This window comes from Camarhynchus parvulus, chromosome 8, assembly GCF_901933205.1.
Source record: "Camarhynchus parvulus chromosome 8, STF_HiC, whole genome shotgun sequence".
Classification (NCBI taxonomy): domain Eukaryota; kingdom Metazoa; phylum Chordata; class Aves; order Passeriformes; family Thraupidae; genus Camarhynchus; species Camarhynchus parvulus.
In genome coordinates, this window is record NC_044578.1 from 29,267,859 (window position 1) to 29,287,445 (window position 19,587).

Consider the following 19,587-nt stretch of genomic DNA (forward strand, 5'->3'; position numbering starts at 1 on the left):
GCCCTCAGTGTTGCTCTGAATTCTCTGCAGTTTCCAAGTCTCCTCCTTCCCAATCCATTTGCCTTTGTGAGGCCGTGGGCTTTGACAGCCACCCAGATAGCAATGAATCAGTGTTTTTATTTTTCCAAACCATATGCAAGTCAGCTTGCTTGATATAAATCATCCTGTGGCCAATTCACTTTGAAATGGGATATCCATTTACCAGCTGACTTTGCTGCTGGCTTTCAGGACCGATGCATCCAAAACCCTCCTTTTTTTGTTAAAAAATGACTACAACGTTGTGACTAACCTTTCCAGACTGTATTTCTCAACTGGTGTAGGCTGGTGTTTATTTTGGCTGGCTTCCCACTGTATAATATACACTGTTCATGCCAGCTCATGGCAAAACTCACAATTAAACCGAAATAATAGCCCAGATGTTTGTCGTAACTGCTCTGCACACTTTACCTTGTTAGCACCGCCCATTCCTTCTCCCCCCATGCCCCCCATGCCATCTCCTCCTTATTTTTATTACTAATCTAAAAGTTTAACATTTGCTTTTTAAAATGCTTTGAATCTTGAAACTTTCCATTAGCTGGTAAGTTGTAGGGAATGGCTGTCGTGGAAGGCTCAGCCCAGCTGGTTGCTTTGAGTACTGGAAGTTCAGTGTCACCAACACATGAAAATCCCTCTGGCTCCCATCCCATCCCATCCCATCCCATCCCATCCATCCCATCCCATCCCATCCCATCCCATCCCATCCCATCCCATCCCATCCCATCCCATCCCATCCCATCCCATCCCATCCATCATCACTTCAGGCCTCCTTTTCTTCTCCCTTGTATTTGTATCCAGCGACTTCCCAGGAGCTGCTCCTGGTTTGCACCAGGTTGCAATGTTTGTGCAGTGAGGAAAACAGCTCTGCTGAACATTTAAGTCCTTTGTGAATGTCCTGTGCTCCTCTGGAAGCTGTCTGACTGCAGGATTCAGTGAATGTTCCCTGAGTCAGTTCCTCATTTGGTTTGAGCCATTTCCAGAACTGCACAAGTTAGGCTGAATGCATGTAAAATAAATATAACTAATATTTCTTTTTTCCCCCCTCTTTCTTCTGTGCTGCATCCTGCAAAGGGGAGCAACAAAGTAAGTTGTTTGTCCTTTTACAAAATCCTTTTGTATCCTGTCTGAAGGACTTTGTAATGAAAATTAGTTTGTCTTTCAGTTCACACAGCTATTGCCTGCATGCTCTTAACAGCAAAATATGGTTAAAATGTGGATGCAAAAGTGTCTTCAAGAAAAACTATAACTGGCTCTTTGTTTTAATTTTGGGGAAAGAGTGTTAAGTGTTGCTGAGCTGTTTTTTAAGGAGGTTCAGTTAGAATGCTTCTATAAAAGTATTGGGCCCAAAGATTATGAAGGTATAGTAATAAAGACCTTCTGAGGAAAGGTTACTACAGTCTGATGAAACTCATTACAGCTGGGTTTTTTGACCATACATCAAAGCTTGTATTAATGGGCAGTTATAAAAACCCAGCACTAAAGTCTTAAATAACAGATTTGCTGGCGTTGTTGGCTAAGCTGAACTAGATCAGTGTAGTGGCTTTGAAGGTGCCTTAAAATGGATGGAGGAGGGTGGGGTCAACATTTGACTTGGCTTCTAGACCCTTGATGTGTTCCAGCTGGACAGCAGCAGAAGGGTGTGGGGTGTGGAGAGGGAGAACTGAAATATGCGTGGTAGGGGTTTTTTTTGAAAGTAAGCAGCACATAAAAAGACAGTTTCGCTGATGTTGATCTGATAAACGAATAATCATGCAGTTCCCAGGGTTAGGACTTTTTAATGCCATTTTTACTGAGCTTAAGAATGGAAGTTTCACATCTCATACTTTGGAATAAGATGCAGAGAGGGTTTGTCATGCCTCAGAAAGGAGTTATACAGCTTTTGTGACTTTTTTCCCCCCCGTCCTTCCTGTTTTGGTATATTAACCCTTAGGAAGATGAATCTGGAGCATCAAAAGATGCTTCACAGCAAACATTGAAAGTAGCCTTTGAATATTGCCTGTAGCATCTCTTTGTGAACTGGAAGCTTTCTGGGATATTTAGGAAACACCCAGGTGGGTTTTAAAGTTTTTGAAGGTTGAGGAATTTTGTCTGCTTCTAATTTTTGTATTTTTAACCAGTTTTTCACCACTCCTCTGTCCACAGTGGCTGGGTTCAGAAGCACCAAAAATACTCTGTTTTGTTGGCCTGCCTGAGAAAAGGTGCTCTTAGTGTTGGGTGGGGAGGGGTTAAGAGAATTGGGGAATTGATGGCATGGAGAGGGGGACTTTCCATAGGAGGTGGTGTGAAATGTAAATGTTAACAGTGTACACTAAAATGTCAAGGTAGTGTTTAGAATGTTTCTTTACAACATGCTGGCTTAGGGCTTTGCTGCTGCAGGGGATGCTGCTGTGATCTCAGAGGAGACTGTAGATGCTCTGTTTAGGGAAATGGGGAGAGATGGGACACACTGAGCTCTTGGGGCTGGCACAAACTGAGTCTGGAGGTCAGGAGCTGCATGGACCTGCTCTGTTCTGCAGAGCTGTGAGCTGTGGGGCACCCCAGGGAGGTCAGCACCAGGAGCAGCTGACAGATTTCAGCAGGACACCCATGAGCAGGGAGAGGAGAAGCCTGTGTGATGTGAGGATTTGGGAGCTCTTAACTCTTCCTTCACTCTGAGCCAAGGGCAGTTCTTGCTGTAGGTTCAGAAACTCCATCTGGCCTGGGTTGCCATCCAGAAGATAACTCCAAAAGAAATCTCCAGGAAACCATCCTGATCTTTCTCTTTGACCCAGTTCCTTGTAAGGATTTGTGTCTCATCATCTGTGTGTCCCCCTTCTCCTCCACACAGATCATTCCTGATCCCAGCTGGACAGATAGAACCAACCTGCAGCTGCCTGCAGAGGCTCAAACCCCACAGTCTTGAGATTTCTGTACCTAGAGGAGTTAGGAACTGACATGGATAAACCTGAGAGGTGACCAGAGAGTTTCTGAGAAGAGGTCAGGGAGGAGAGCAAAGGCAGATGGACAATGACAGGGTCTTAAAGCTTCTAATGCAACTTTATGCTGAAAAGCTGCAGAATCCTTCCTTCCTGTCCTGGCACAGCTTTCCTGGGTTGCTCCCAGAGCTGTAACCCTCCTCCAGTGCTGTCCAGTGTGCTGTTCCTGCACTGGATCCTGCCATGTGTTCACATGTCACAATCCTGTACTCACCCATCCCTTCAGACTGTGGCCTCTTTTATACCTCTGCCTTTAGCTTTGCACTCTTGGACTTACAAAAGTAAAAATAAACATTGGAGTAATGAGTCTGTAAGAAAAAAGGGGAGGAAGGGAAGTGAAGAGGGTTTATAATCGTCAGTGGACTACTAATCATTTTTATTTTTACTTTTTATTGTTGCACAATCATTACTGTAAGTGAGATTTCTCACATGGTTAAAGATAAATATATCTTCAGAAGCTTTGTTGGATAAAATCTGTAAAAGGGTCGTGTGGAATGAGGTAATGGAGACCTACCTCATTCAGCTAGCACATGTTGGCAAGCTGCATTTTGCTAATATTAACACTGAGCTCCACAGCCTAGCATGGGGAATGAGTGCAGAATTGTCCAGGGCTGTGCAGAGCACAGAGGAGCTGAGAGCTTCTGACTGTCCTAACCCACCACTGTGGATTTGTTGCTTACCCTGTGCATCTTTTTTACCCCCATTTAAAAAACAAATCCCCTCAAAACAGCTCTCCAGCTGCTGCTCTTTGAAAACAATACCAAAACCTGAACCATTCTCCCAGAGCCCACCTCCATGTGCTTCTAACACTGTTAGGTTAAAACAGTAGATAGATGCTGGGACCTTAGGAAATTTTGATTCTGAATCCCTGGGCACTCAAGCAATAAAACAGAAGCAACAGAAAAATCTCAAAAGCTTAAAGTGCCACTTTTTAATATAAAAAGTCACCTTTTCTTTGTCATCATTAAGCCCTGAGTTAGCCAATAATTTCAACTTGATTCAAAGTACCAGACACTTAAATGCTGATCTCAGACTTGAGAAACTTTGACTTGGAAAACCAAAATCTCTTTAAATTACTTTTTACATATAGTGACTATAAATTTCTTGCTTTCTAATTATTTTGCATTGCTGTTCTTGCTGATACCCTTCACAGAATGTGTAGAACTGAAGTCTATGAGCTCCATATTCACATCTCAGTGGAGTTGTCACTGTGCAGATAATGCTGAGCATGCAAATGGTCACTGAATATAAAATCAGTGTAATTTAGTTGGCATTTTCTCTTTGGGAAAAGCAGAGTCCCCCTGAAAAGAGAAGGAAAATACTCTTTCTGTCAGGTCAGTTTGCCTGTTGATCCTTCAAATACTTTTTGGTGACATATTAATGGCTTAAATTAAAGTCTTTCTTTTCTCTCCCCATTTAAAAAAAATTCTTATTTTATTTAAAGGGGAGTCAGTGTTACTAAACCCAGATTCCAGATCAGCTACTTCATTAAGGAGTCCAGATGTCCTCCTGTCTCTTGAGACAGTCCTGGAAAATGGGAACATAGTGAAGTCAGGATCCTCATTCTCCCTGCATATATGACAGCAGTGCTCTCAGTTCATGTGTTTTGTGCTTGGCTCTTCCCTGTGAATGCAGGTGCAGTGCCAGAAGCTGGAGGTGTCTCACACTGGAATAAAGCTCTGGTGCTTTCTTTTCAAGTCTGGCCATGTTTCTGGAAGGGCTTCAGTTCCCTCCCAGACATAACTGGGTTCCTGGCTGTGGTGATGCTCTGCCAGTGCCCCAGCCAGATTCAGTGGTTCTGCTCTGGGATTGCTCAAGTCCCTGCTTGGGATAAGTCCCTAAAGTAGAAAAAGTAAAGATTTGTTTGGGTTTGTTGAAAAGCAAACTGCTGATATGTCAGAGGGCAAAACCAGTGTAGTCAGAAGTGTAAACTCTGAATTTACTGAGTTTACTTTTTTTAAACTAGCATATTTTAGAAAAGGAAGGCATTGAATTCTAGGAAAAAAAGAATTCATTTCAGTTGTGACTAAAGGCGGCTTCAAGCCAAGTAGGTTTAAAAATAACTTTTAAATGAAGTGTTAATTTTTATTTTTTTTTCAAGTGGAAAAATGCCATAATTTTATAGACAGTGTTTCAGTCATTGCTTTGAACAGATGAGTTGGGTTTTACAAGGAAGTGCTGGTGTAAAAGAGCAGCCCCAGGGGTGAGGGTGCATGTGCACTCGCTGGCTCAAAGGCAGCCCAAAGGCAGGCAGGCAGGGAAATGGCAGCCTGTTTTCCAGGCCCCTTCTCCCTGCCTGCTGCTCCAAGGATGTGCAAACGTGTTTCAGATGAAAGCTATCTTCTGCTTCTCCTAAATATTTACTCCTTCAAACAAAAGCTGAAAAGATGAAACCTTGTTCCCCAAATGTTGCCAAAGAAACAGAGCAGTCCTGGTTCATATTCCTGTAAAAGAACTTCTGTCCTGAGAGAGTTAAAAATGGCCAGGGGAGAAGAGATTCACAGGATTGCATCAGTTGCAGGGAGTGTAACAAGATGCAGGCTGATGTTCTGAGTGGTTCCACAGCCAGTCTCAGCAAAGCTGCTGATGGGGTCGGGGGTTCAATGGCTGTCACAGGGTTTTATGTTCCTGCTCTTAGCTGAGCCTGCTGACATTAAGCAAACTCCAGGAAATTTAGAAATGAGCAAACATTTTTTATTTCTCTTCTGTATTCACGGTGGGCTCTTTACTGTGCTTTTGGCAAGACGTCTGCATACTGAAAATATTTTTAAATTCTTCATTTTTTATGGGGCAGCTAGTTTTTACACCACTTCTACTCCAGTGAAGGATTTTGATGAAACTCTACAGAAAGGTGAAAGCTGTCTGGCTGTGAAGTTTCAGGAATGTTAGCCCCATTCTGGACATTCAGTGATGTTTGCCCTGGGGAAGGCAGTGAGGGTGGCCAAACTCTTAGGGTGCTTTCCCAGAGCAGGTCAATGAGCACTGAAAGTTGGCTGGAGGAGAGGAAGGTGTTTCTGGGCTGTGCTGCAGCAATCTCAGCCACAAAGGTGCTTTGGAGCCCAGGCTGATACCTGCAGCTGGAGTCCCTGTGGCTCCAGCTCTTGGAATAGCTGTGGTCAGGAAAAGCAGGTGGCTCCTTTAGCACACGGGATTACCCCTCACTGAACAGAGGGGGAAACACACAACTATCACAAGGGTTTGGGACAATCCTAAAATACCTTCCTTGTCTTCTAAGTCAGTAATTGCACAAAAACTGAATAGAAATTAGGAGTAAATAAAAATTTGATTCTTTTTTTCCTGCCAAAAATGTCACCAGGTTCAGTCTTCCATAGTATTTACAGTGTAACAGGAAATGTCATCATTGGACAGGAGGGTGGAGGGCAGCTGGTGAACAGCCAGATACTCCTTTTTCTCATCTAGAAGGGAAAACAAGATCATCAGGAGAAACTGAATGTTGCTTTCCCCGACTGTATTTTGGACTAAAATGAAGATATGCAATGCCTGCTCTGACATAGTTCATCCTGGATTTCTTTAACCTTCTCTACCTACCTTTTTTTGGGGAGACAGGTTTATGATTACCTTCCCTGTGCTGAGTGAGAATCAAGGCCCATATTAAGGGTGTAAAATCCTCCATTCTGGAGCTGATTCTTTAGTTCCATAACTCTCCTCCCAGGATGCCATGTGTTCTGTTCTGTGGTCCCTCCTCAGCTCCATTGAGGCCTTTGACTGATGTCTTCCCTTTTGTTCTCTGTTTGGTGTGTGTGATATCTCAGGAGTGCCAGCTTTGGAGAATGGTGATTTCCCACTAGGAAGAGCTGTCTGTGGACATGTTCAGGTGTCTGATCCATGCAGATTTTGGGTGACTTGCATATCTTTGTTCCTGAAGCCTCTGCACATGCAGCAGAGAAATAAGTGATCTCATCCTCTTTCCTTTATATTCTTCTCTTTGAAACTCAACCTCTGCTCTTCCTCTTCTATAAGCAAGTTATTTATAATTAAAAGAGAGAATTACTTACCACTGTATGTGCTCCTGAGTTCAGGTAACAGGTCACATTGTTGAGTTAGGTAGAAGCTCCTTGGTGGTGGGTACAAAATTACCAAGAGCAGTAACACATGGTGTCAGGCCCCAGTCAGACCCTTAGCAGAAGATACTCAAACCCTCTGGTTGCATTTGCTGCACAGTATTATGTTGACCTGTTCAACAGCTGGGGTTTCTAAACTGGGTGGCAGCAAACCTAAGGGCATTTATGGAAATCAAGTAAAGAAACTAACCCGGAGGATGGAAGATAAAGTCCATGAGAAAAATCAGTCTTGTGCAATGTAATTTCATGTTCAGTTGTAGTTTGGTTTGATACTGTTTGATTTTCAGATCTAGATATTCTTCCAGTAGAAGCAGGAACCTTCTTGTAGTGAACAGAAGCCTTTGCAGTCACAGGCCAGCTGTCCCTGGCTGTGTTGTGCTGGCACTGTGTACAAATATGGAGTTGTTCGTGACCATGGCCTGGAAACAACTGTTGTACCAGATTTCTAAATTATAGTTATTAAAGGTTGTCTGGCTGATTCAGACAGCAAATTCTCAGTAATAGTGTGAGATTGTGCTTAGCTCTCCTAAGGACTGACTGTAGCCCTTCTTAGCTTATCTTTTATCCACTTTTGCAGCTGCATACAGGGCAGGCATCCCCAAAAAGCTCAGCTTCTCTTTCAGATCACCTGTGCCTCAAGGTGTGGCTGCAAACACTCCAGAGATGTGCTCGTGTCAGCTCTGTGCACCAAGGAGCTCTGTGGGCAGAGTTCCCTGCTGTTCCTCAGCTGAGGGCTTTGACACAGGTGATGGTCTCTCTCCTGAGACCAAAATGCAGCATTGTCTGCAGTCCTTAACACCACCTGTGTTGCCCTTGCTTGGTGAAAATTAAGGCTCTTGCTTTAGGAAACCTCACCTTCAGTTGTCTTTATAGTTTGAAAATATCAGCTCTCTCCTTGTTATACACTGCTCTGCAGAAAATACTTCTTAATGTGGTGGGTGAATGTGTGGGCTCAGAAATGGTTTCATTTCAGCCAGGCTGGGTCATGGTCAGGCTGGAAGATGGAGAAGTCAATGGCATCACTTCCAGAGAGTCAGAATTTCACCTGTTGTGAGTGTTGTCCTTAGTGTTGCATGACTTTGGGGACTGTTTGGGTTTTTCCAGTGATTTTTGCAATCTGATTGGTGTTCTGCTAAAATAAAGTTCTCCTTTCGTAGAACCCATCCTGTCTTTGTCTCACTGGGGCTGTGATTTCTGCCCCATGTCCCATTTATTTTCTTGAGCTCCCTCTTCTTTGTGCAGTTTCTTTTGTAAGCCCCAGCATGATGCCTTTCCAGCAGCTGGTTTTAATATTGGGAATAGATACTATTTGTCTAGAAGTTGCAGTTGCAGATCAAGATCCCATTTTACAAACTGAGAGTAAGAACATTGTTCCTGGCAGTCCAAGAATGGCACGAGAGAATCAATGAATTATTGCAGGACAGTGTTGTTTGTTAAAGGTTTGTCACTAGCACTGGAGTGCTTCTAGAAACAGGGGTTTGGGGCACACTACCTGTTTGGCACTGGTCTGCCTAGCAAAGGACATTTCTTCTTTAAAAATACCTCACTCCAACATCTTTTGAGGTTTGCAGGGATTTCTTTCTTCCTGTCTTTTAAATGTAAAGGGAATTAATCCTCCTGTTGTGATTATTTCTCAGATACTCTTCAATTCTTCTCTGAAATTTGACACTTGTTGATTCGAGTGTCCATCCTTACATGGTGGAACCACCTCAGCTTAGAGTATGAAAATTGCTCAAAAGCATGTGTTGGGTCAGTTGTTCAAGTGATAAAACACCAAAAATCCTTGTGAAGTATCCTAGATGTAGGCATGCAATGAAGTTCTCCCTCCTTCTGTGTACCCAAGACTGATTGTCTGTGTATTTTCCGAGACCCTGGTTAATGTCTTTGTTCAGGCACACTGGATGGGCTTCCTTTCAGTGTACAGAACCATCAACATTTTCACATCAGAATTCTGGTCTTTTCTGCTGGGTTCCTACTGGGGAATTGCATTTTTGGGAGTTTATGTTTAGAATAATCAATGATTTTTCCTTCCAAGTCTGGATCTCTTGAACTGCTTCACTCTCTCTTCATTGACAGTGGATCCCTGGAAGTGCCAGGCCCTTAGGTAATTGTCTTTGAGCAGCAAAGCAAGGGAACTCAAATTTCCAATGGAGTGATTAAATACACACATCTTTTCTCTAGTGTGACCTGTTCCTCTCCCATGCATTGCTTGGGGTTTTTTTTCAGGCAAAGTCTTCCTGTCTATTCTCCTTTTAATTGAATCTTCCATTTGAGATGTTGGAATGATTTACTTGACCCAAAAGATGCTCCCTTTTTAAAGGAGTTCCTTGTGTCTTATTTGCAGCTGCTTATGCTTCTTCAGTACTGGTGGCCTTTAGAATGATGGTTTTTTATAAAACATGTTTCATCATAAGGAGAAGAACATTAAGCTATGGTCACAAATACCTGAAAGATTGTCACAAATGACCCATTTCTTCCAAATTCAACCTCCAACTGACAATGGAAAATTACAGTTCAAATATTGGTGATTTTGTTGCTGAGCATTTGGGTAAAAACACTCTTTTACTATGGTAGCTTCTCAGCCCCTTGGGAATGACTATTCAATGCTTTCAACCTTCTGTTATTTTCTTGACAATTTTCTGGCTATATCCTGGAAAGTTTCTGGAGTATGCTATGGCTCTACAGCAGCTGAGAATAAACTAAAACATGTTCTATTCAGTATGTAAAGGTATAACTTTGGGCAGGGGAGCTTTCCAGTGCAAAATAACGTGTCCACATTCACATGTAGACTAAAAACTCATCAGAAAGTGAGATAAGATGTCCAAGGGGCTGCTCCCAGGTTCTCACTCAGCCCTCTTGGATATCTTCAAAAACTAAGTCGTTTGCTACAGAACATAATCTCTGCTTGACACAGAATGTTTCTATTAATATTCCTACCTGGAATTTCCCACTCAGTCCAAGTTCAGGCATCACAGTGTTCAGATCTGGTCATTTGTTGGAAAACCACTGTTATTTCTCATATTTTTACAAATTTACTGAGTTTAAAGTCTTGCTGGAAGGTGTGCTTAAAAACCCATACTTCCAAAATGATGTGCTAATTAAAAAAAAAAAGAGAGAGAAGAAAGAAAATAAAAGGAAAAAACCTTTCAGAGCCAAAGAAGTTCTACATTGCAAAGTATATCCATCCCTTCTTTGGACTGTTCTTTGCCCAGCCTGCTGGATGTCTCATAAGATGCTCCAGAGAGAGATGCAGTGACCTTTCCACTCTGTGTCTTTGGATGTAGTATGGCAGGATATTTTGAACCCATAACATTTAGTTTTAAACCTGCAGAATGCATTGAAATCCAGGCATTTGCATTGAAATCCAGGCATTTATGTATCTTGAGAGTGCACTGCATGTAGTCAACAGAGGAGCTGTTACAAAAAGCCTTTTTTCCCCACTTTCTCCCAGTTTGGATTAGACATGTCACACAAGAGCTGGAAGATGAGGCAGACTTAGCAAGCAGCCACAGCAGTTCTTGCTGGTTTTTGGGTTTCCCAAAAGGATCTGTGTTCAGTAGGTTGTTCTTCTGCCAAAGGTTTTATCATGTGGACTGAATATTGTAACAGAACAGACAGCACCATCTTCATGTGTTTTTAGACATGTTATTTACTGGGGTTTCCCTGAAGAAAGCTTGGGGATTCTTTCCTTATGAGTCACTAACGAAGTGATTGTTTTTATATAAACTTTCCTTCAGCTGGTTAGAGTTGGAACACAGTGTCTTGTGCTCTTTCTGGGGTCTGACTTTCCTCTTAATTTTTTTTAATAGTTGTCCCTGCAGCCAGCAGGATGGTTTGAACCTCCTGGCTTCCCCTCACACTCCCTCTGAGTTCCATGGTGTTGAAAATCACTGTTCTGGCCGGCCGACGTGCTGGTGGGATCACTGCGTGTGTGTGATTGCACTTCTCAGCTTTCTGCCTTGTGCTGCTTTTTCAACTCTGCACCTTCCTTGTGGCTTAAGGGAGAACGTGCTGTTGACATTACCCAAACTGGAGTTTGCATTTCGTGTGCTGAAATGAAAACAAAATTTTAAAGAACGTTGATAGTTGGCTTCAGCGGCATAAAGGTTAAAAGCTGTAAAGTGCTGTGTTTCCATAATGGAAATCACCAGAGCTGGAGAGACACATCCCTTCCCTTGCCTGAATCCTTTCCCACCCTCTTTCAGTGGTGCAGAGTCACTTTTAATGACCTCCCTCCACAGCTTTTGAGTTCAAGCCCAACTGATGGCGCCAGGGGCTGAACCACAAGGAGATCTCCGGGCAAGCCATGCCTGTGTCAGCCTTCCCTCCAGGCAGATGCTGTGCAACCCACTGCACTTCCTTGTGGGGTTTTTTTATTGCATTTGACATTTTTGAGCCTGAGACAGGAGCTGTGTTAAATCTACTAACTCAGGAATGTGCCCATAGGTGTGAAATTCTAGGCTACGCTTACCAGCTTCTCTTCCTGACCTGACCTCATTGTTTAAACTCTGGGTGTACATGTGTGTAATCATATGGGTGTCTGACTTCACAGGTAATACTCTGCATTTACAGATCTGTTAAGATGCAGGGCAGGATTTAAACCCAAGAAGTATGCAAAATTCAGCAAGTCTTTTTCATAACCCAAGATTGGGTTTCTTTATTTTTACAGGAACAGGAATGGTTTAGCTGGAATGAAAATGTTCATTCCACTGCATCATTAGCTACAGGCAATCTTCAGTTGAAGCCTAGCCCATTTTTCATGCTAAAGCTCTAGTAGTTTGATCATTAATCAACATGTAGGATGAATTTCTGGGGCTGAGAAAGCTTGTCTGTATGCCTGTAATTTAAGATGAATTTTTTTCTGTTTTTTTCCTTATGAAAGGAAGGTAGTCAGAAAACAAATTATATTTTAAGGAGTTCACCTCTCTCTCACCCCTTTCTACCATTCCCCTTCTGATAAACACCCCAAAACTTTTCATTAGATGAATATGGAATTTTAGCTGGAGTAGCAGATCCTCAAGTGTGTCATTTGATCCTCCAATAAATCTAAAGCAATCTTCTGTTAGATGAGATCAGTCTCTGACATGGTCACTGTCTCAAGTGTCCTTAGTACTGATAGTCCAGTCCAACTTGCTTTCATCACTTTAAATGTTAATTTTAGGGTCTTGGATCAAGATTCCCCCCTCCATTACATGGAAACTGTAACCAGCAGCCCAGGGGAGCCATCAAGGTCTGTAGTCAGCTCTTTACCTGCCTTTTCAGCTGCCTGCTCTTCTCCCAAAAGGTGAAAACTCAGAGGACTGATCCTCCAGTTTGGAGACAGCAATGGGAAAATCCTGCTTCAAAAGGCAGGAGTTATTTTACTGCTGTTTTACTCTGGTCTCACCAGGCTCCGAGTTGCTCTGCACACACCTGTGGAACATGCACTGCTTCTCCAGCCACATGAAGAAATTGCTCAAACAACAATCTCCTTGCCCAATAGCCTAAGTCTTCTCCAAAGGCCACATTTCCTCTTCTTCCAGCTCCACTAAGCAGCAGAAGCAGCTTTGGGTGGATCAGTGAGTGCATGGGTGGTTTTGGAGAGCACTCTCCAAACCCCTTCCCTCTCTCCTCCCTTAGGTGCTCCCCAGCTTAACCTGAGAGCTGCAGAGCCCCTTCCCCTGAAGGCAGAGGAGTATGGTTTGGGACATGGCCAAGGATCTCCTGGGGGAGGAAGGAAGAGGACCAGATAGTTCATAAAAGGGGCAGAGATATTCCAATTGAACTGTCCAGGGCTCTCAGAGGCTGCACTGCTCTGCCCAGGGGAGCCTGAAAAGCAGTTCCAATGCAATGAAAATAAAATACTCTTGTTCTCAACATGCAGTTTCATTTGACTCTTAAGGAAATAGTGCAGCAGCCCTGGGAACAGGAGAAGTGTCATCTGTCACCAGGAGTCTCGTGGCCTCCTCCATCAGTGCCCAGTCCTTACAAAACAAGCACTGCCCAGAACAGAGACCACCAGCACGTGTGCTCCTCCATGGCACATCATAGCAGTGTCTTGGAATCATCTGGTGCTCACTTGGCTGTGCCTGGGCTCTCCTTTCCATTTTTACTGCCAGCTGCTGAGCTCCCTGTCCCGTGCAGCAGCTGTCATTGCTCTGTCAGCATGCAGCTATGATTTGATCCTCTTTCTGTTTTCCCAATCCTTGAAGTTATCCTTGTCTTCCAGGACACTGTTCAGCTTCCCATTGTGTTGACACTACCTCCCAGTTCTGTCCAATGGGCAGAATCAAATTTAACTGGCAAGTTTATGCTATTTTATTTCAGTAAGACCCATCCATTCAACCCTTTGATGATTAAATCCTTCAAGGCTGCTCGTTCTTCTTTCCACATTAAACAAATCCTTCAAGGCTGCTAGTTTTTCTTTCCACATTATAACTTATTTATCTGTTACAGAGTTGTTGTACTGCACTATTCTTTCATTAATACTCATCTTTATAAGCTTATTTGCCAGTCTCCTAAGGGTATCCCTTTGCTGAACCAAAGATCTGTCAAGTGTTCTTTAGTCAGCAAAATCAGTTAACTTACTGAGTTTGGCATGCTCTGCCATCTTTTTTTTTTTTTTAATTTTATTTAAGGTCTAAGCTCTTTAGAAGCGTGTTTAAAAGCCTTGAATATAGTTATGACTTGACTAACAAACCTGTACTTGCATCAATTTTCTTCTCATTTTGTTGAGTTTGGGTACCATGGAAGCAGCAGGAGCTGCTGCATTACTGGGAGCTGATGGCTGAGGTTTCTTGTTTGGTTTGGGATTTTTTGGAGGTTTTTTGGGTTTGTGGTGGTGGTAGTTTTTTGGTGTGGATTTTGGTTTTGTTTTGGTTTTTTTTTTGAAGGTAGCAATTTATTCCCTCACTGTTTCCATTCACATCTCCTGCCCAGAGAATGATGATTTTGCAGTAAGGTTTCTTTCACCTGAGAAAGGTGGTGCAAGAATTTTGTCTGTGGTCTGAGGAGCCCAGTGGAAATCATCCTGTCAGCTAGGGAGCTTCAAGGCAGATGGCTCAGGCTTTCCCCTGCCCTGCTCTGGATGACAGAAAACTGCCTGTGAGTGCCAGTAATTCACACTCCTGTGCCACAGCATTTCCTCCTTTGCCGTATCAGTGAACTGCAGCCTGAAACACAGCCTGTGATTGCAGACCATGGTCTTTCTCCTGTGCTTCCTTTGCTGCTTCTCTGGCCACTGAGTGGTTTTTGTTTTCAGATTCTTTCATTTTCCTCTGGTTCAGTTCCCATTCCTGTTCCATATTCCCTCAGGCAAGTTGATCTCAGTGCCTGTTTCCATGAGCCCTCCCTTCCTCCAGCAGTGCTTCCTGTGAACCTTGGATCACATCCTCTCCATTTTCTTGCCACTACCCCATGCCCCTGCACTCACACAGCCTATCTGTGTGTGGGGGAAAGGGGGACATGCTTTTGTAGGCATCTGAATTGAAGTTGTGCTAGTTCATGCTGAGGTAGGTGTCTGTCTCATTCCAGACAGCATTAGGCACAAATGAGAATTGTTTCATGTGGAATACGTAATTATTAGTTGGAAAATCTGCACGTTCTCAGATGCCTTGTCAACACTCCATGCCTCAAAATGTGCAGTATCCAGCAGCTGTGGTGTTAACCTTTGCTAGGCCATGCTGAACATGGGAAAAATCAGTAATTTTTGTGTTTGCATGGGATCTTTGTTTGCTGTGATTAATGGTCCACTAACAGTGTCCAGTGCAAGTTCAGTGCAATGTACAAAGTGTCTTTGATGCCAGACATTCTACAGTGCTGTGCAGAAACCAAAGTTAATAGTTGTAAGCCTGAGAAGACCGGAATGTTTTCAATTTACTTTTAAACAAATGATTTTATTGTGCCATTCTCACATGGGAGTAAATTCCACAGCCTTAGTGCCACATTAGACAAAACTTTTTTACCTGCTGGTTTCTGTTTATATTTGGAGAAAAGAAATTAGCCTCAGTTAGGAGTTGGGGGGAATAGGACAGGACTGTTAAACTCAGTGGGAGTTCTAGCAGGGTGGGAGCAGAGTGGGATGCAGGAGTGCAGGATGGAGCTGGAGGATGATCTGTGCTGCAGTGAGGAGTTAAGGAATTCTTTGTGCCTGAAAATCAAACTGGTGAAGGACACCTGTAGGAAAAGCATTCAAACTGGTTTTGCCACTCCAGAAATGTAAGGAAGCAGTTGTAGTCCTAAGTAAACCCAGTGGGTACTGGGAATGAGATTCTTGCAGACTGTGGCTGGGGATGAATGAGGCCCAATTCCTGAAAGGAGCAATTCTCCTGGAAGTGATGGGGGCTGAATCCATCCAGGAATGACAGCTCGTGACCCCAAGGAGAGAAAGTGTCCCTGAACTCACCACAGTCTCCTGTAATGGTAGAGATTTTTACACTGACACAGGGAAGCTGTGAAAGAATTCAACTTTAATACTTATAGGATGGACTAATACCATGAATTTGTAAAAATATTAAATGTGTGCAAAATAACCAAGTAGGAACATGGATCCATCGAGCATTGCTCCAAGTGGGAGACCCTCTCATGATAATAAGTGCATTGGGATCTTCTGGTGGATAAAATGCACAACCCATTCCAGTGACTCCTTTGGACTGAAACATGAGTGTCCATTAATTCCTAACAGAACCAACAACACTGGATGGTTTTTTCAACTCCTCACTTGGCCTTTTTTGTACAAAACCTTTTTTTTTTGCAAGGCTTTTGTTTTGTGCTTGTTCCATGGTTTTATGGCTTTATAAATCCATATGCAATCAATAAAAGGATCTTAATTTTTATTTTGACTAGTTTTTGATTTTACTTGGGCCATCTACATTTCTTTAGTATTTTATGTTGTGCATCACTGCATTGAATCCAAATGGAAAAAAATTACAGGTTTAAATGATGCTCAGGTAAATGCAACTGCAAAATTGGACAAACAAATCCCCTCACCTGAAAACAGCATTAGAGTCTGTTGTCTTCCTCTGGTGTTCCTAACCTACATCTGGTCTTTTCCAAAGTAGCAGCTCCTCTCTGTGCAGTGGCTTCCCATAAAACCTTAGCTCAGTTAGAAAATGACCAATGCAAATGGTGCCAACAATTCTGCAGTGTCCTCAGAGCCCTAAAGCCTTTGCTGCCACTTGTTTGGCCTCTAGAGTAAGATACACCTAAAGGTGATGCAGAATGTGCATGGAGAAAAGGGGCTGAGAGTTATTTCCACTTCAACTTGTGAGGCAGGGAAAGTCTTTCAGCTGGGTTTCTTCTCACTGTGTGGCCTTTTTCCTATGAAAAAGAAATTGTGTCTGTTGATCATTACTGAAAGAAACCAAAGTGTGTAGAGCAGGTGACAGCTTTTACTCATGCTGAGTCAGACCTGAGATGAGGAGCGGTGCTCTCAGTGCTCGTGGGGGCAGAGGCAGGGCCAGTCCTTCCCAGGTGATGCCTGTGCATGGTTTATTCCCACAAGTAACAATGATTTTGGTACGACTCTGCATTTTCCAAACAGTCAAAAATGTATTTTAGGACTTGTTCTGATCCAAGTCCTTTTCCTGTGCTGGGGAAGAAGCTGTGTAGGACAGGACAGGATGGCTGCTGCTAACCCTGAGTGTTCCTGGGCAGCAGCAGGTGCCCAGCTGCCCTCTTCAGATGGGAGACACAACTGTGCTGAGCAAACACCAGCAGGCCTGGGGCTGGCTTGGGTTTCCAGACTGGGCAGAGTAAGGAGCAATTATGTGTTTTTGCCTGAGATTCCTCCAGCCCTCTGTAAGCCACTCACTTCCTGGCCATCTGGAAAGGCAAGCCTCTCACTTGCAATGTCTTGGGAAAAAAGAGGAGGAGGGAATGTGCTGGGCTGGAAGTGTCTCATCCCCTTTATCTCCCAAAAGCCTGCCTGCAGCAGGGAAATAACCTGTGCTTCAAGGTGGCTCCCCAGGGCCCCCAGTTTGGCAGAGAGGGAGGGAACACAGGGCTCTGAAGGCAGAGGTGTCTCAAATGAAATGATACTCCAGTCTTGCCACAAAAGTCTTAATAGTGCATGAGTTTTAATGCAGCTATAAGGCTATAAATTCAGGGATTTTGACCTCAAAGTCTTTGAGCATGTTTAAAAATAGCTCACCCATCCTCATTTTATCACTTCATATACTCTGACACAACTTTGGAACCTGCCTCCCTCCCTTCTAGCAGGGGAGCACTATAATTAAGAAGCAGTTTTGAAAGGCTGTTCTCCCTTAGCTTAAGGCAGAATAAGGCTTTATGTATTTTGCAGGAGATTAGAAACAATTCATTGGCTAAAATTAGCAGTAAAAAGCGAGCCCCAGCTCTTTCCTGCCCTGTGGTTTGTACCACAAAGACTTAGTGTTTTTAAATCATGACAGAGCTCTCTAGAAACCTTGAAAGCATATTATGTATGTGTCACTTTGGCTCAGTTAGGAATAGTCTCACCTCCAAGCCAGAAGGCCATGGGTTCAAATTCCATGCCTGCCCCTGGATATTGCTGTCTCCCAGTAATTTCATTGCAGCAAACCTTTAGAACCATAGGGGAAGAAGAGGGAAATTTCCTGTCTGGGGCTCCACTGTGAGACATTCAGTGCTTGGGATGATACATTAAACCAGGACTCTTCCCCCCAGCTTTGCTCAGCAGGCACAAACCCTGGAGCAGGGAGCTCTGGAGAGCCCTGATGGGAGGGGCAGTTTTTTCTCTTCTTGACAAAAGCAGTTGTAATCCTCAGGATTGTGTTTGTGAGCTGCTTCTCCTCACTGTGCTGCCACCAGGACAGGGTTTCCTTGAGTCTTGACTTTACCTTTTGCTGCTGATCAGTGACAGAAGGGGGAAAACCAATAAATCCTTTTGAACTGAAAATGTCATAATAGGTCATTTAACTTTTTTAAAAAGTTAAATTGCAGAAATAACCAACGGAAGTGCCAAGTTAGGGTTGTTTGTGGCAACAGCAAAGCCAGGTGATTTTAACTGCAAAGGTAAACTCCATATGGTCACAGTCCTAATCACTGATGTCCTTTTCCTTCCCCACAGAGAGGAGGTCAGAGTGATTTAAGCTTTAAACTTTATAGTTTCGTTGTGGTTTGTGCCAAAGGGAATGTGGTCTTATAACATGAAGTGTTTATGTTTGTTGTTTACAGACATGTGTATTAACTTACCAAAATCTCACCTTCTCTTAAATGAAATTTATTTTTAGAAGGAAAAACAATTCTTTCATTTTCTACTGCTTTTATAGAATACCTAGAAGGAGTTTGTCATGGTTATACAAAATGGAAGCCATGTCATAAATGTTGTGTACAGCATAGTTGCTCACAACTCATTTCTTACCCTGAAAATAATTTTACCCAATAATTTTCAATGTCTGTTTTTGTGGCATGAGTCCAAAATGCTCCTCCATAGATGATTTTCTTTTGTTTAGAAGTATTTATTACATTTCAGTAAAGTGTTCGATGTTTTCAAATTCCTCCTCTGCTCTGGTTTGAGGCTTTTTTGCTGCAGGAATGCTGCAGGTCCCATTTTTGCTTGAGCTTTAAAGAGGAGTTTAAATGGAGACTGTGGACATGGTGATCATTGATGCTCTGCTGGGGTAGGAGTTCCTGCCAGAATTTGTAGCCCACTGTCACTCTGCCTGACAGAAGGCTTATGGAAAACTCACTGATGTGGATGAGAGCTTTGAATCTTAGACCTGAATTATCAAATGAAATGTTTTGATGAGAACTCTGGCCAAGCTATGCTTGAGATATGATTAACATCTGGGAAAGGCAAATTTGTCAACACAAGATGCTGCTGGTTCTTGTGTGTCCACTTACTAAATTAGATTAAATACATTCCTTTTTCTTACTAATTTTTTTTCAGATAGGCAGTTATTGTGGGTACTACAGAGACTCTGAGAATTGGGCCAAGAGCTGGAGAGATAATCCATCTTGTCCTGGCAGGAATGTTGGCCCGTACAGTCACATCTGGGATGTGGGTGGGGTGGTCCCTGCAAGGCTTGAGTTGGTAATGGGCTGTCAAAATTGGGGGTAAAAGGTGGGCTAGGGGCTTGTCCACAAGACAGATTTCTGCACTGTGATGTGGTCCATGCTGGGAAAACAAGATTGAGAACCCTTCCCATAGAGGCTGGCTGAGCAGTGCTGGCTGAAAGTGAGGCAAAGGGAAAGGAAATGGTGCTGCTCCAGAGCACAGAGATCCAACTGTGTGAAAGCAGTGTGGGTGCTATTAAAATGCCATCTTCCTCTCCCTTCCCCTTTCCTTCCTCCCTTCCTCCCCCTCTGCTGTCAGCCTGGCCGAGGAAAAGTCAAATAACGTACGACTGTGTTCCTTGGCATCACAACTGCAATTTCCCTTCAGGGGCTTCAAACTTAAGAATGGGAGGTTTTAAATCTTGCTGATTCGTGCTATTCCAGCAAGCATATGTGTGAGGAAAAAGAACAATGCCAGCTCGAAAGAGAAATCACAAGTGAGAAATCATTGCTGCTAAATC

General features: G+C 43.2%; 1 protein-coding gene across 3 annotated transcripts in view; it reads left to right on the top strand.

Annotated features, from left to right (window-relative positions):
* Window positions 1–19,587, top strand: part of DNM3 (dynamin 3) — a 169,478-nt gene that overhangs the window by 118,865 nt on the left and 31,026 nt on the right. For 2 of the 3 annotated variants that reach the window (XM_030953087.1, XM_030953088.1), the window contains one exon: window positions 1,108–1,119. The exons of the other annotated variant lie outside the window; for it this stretch is intronic. In XM_030953087.1, coding sequence (XP_030808947.1) covers window positions 1,108–1,119 — 12 coding nt within the window. The remainder of the gene's footprint in view (window positions 1–1,107; window positions 1,120–19,587) is intronic. 3 annotated transcript variants of the gene reach the window in all.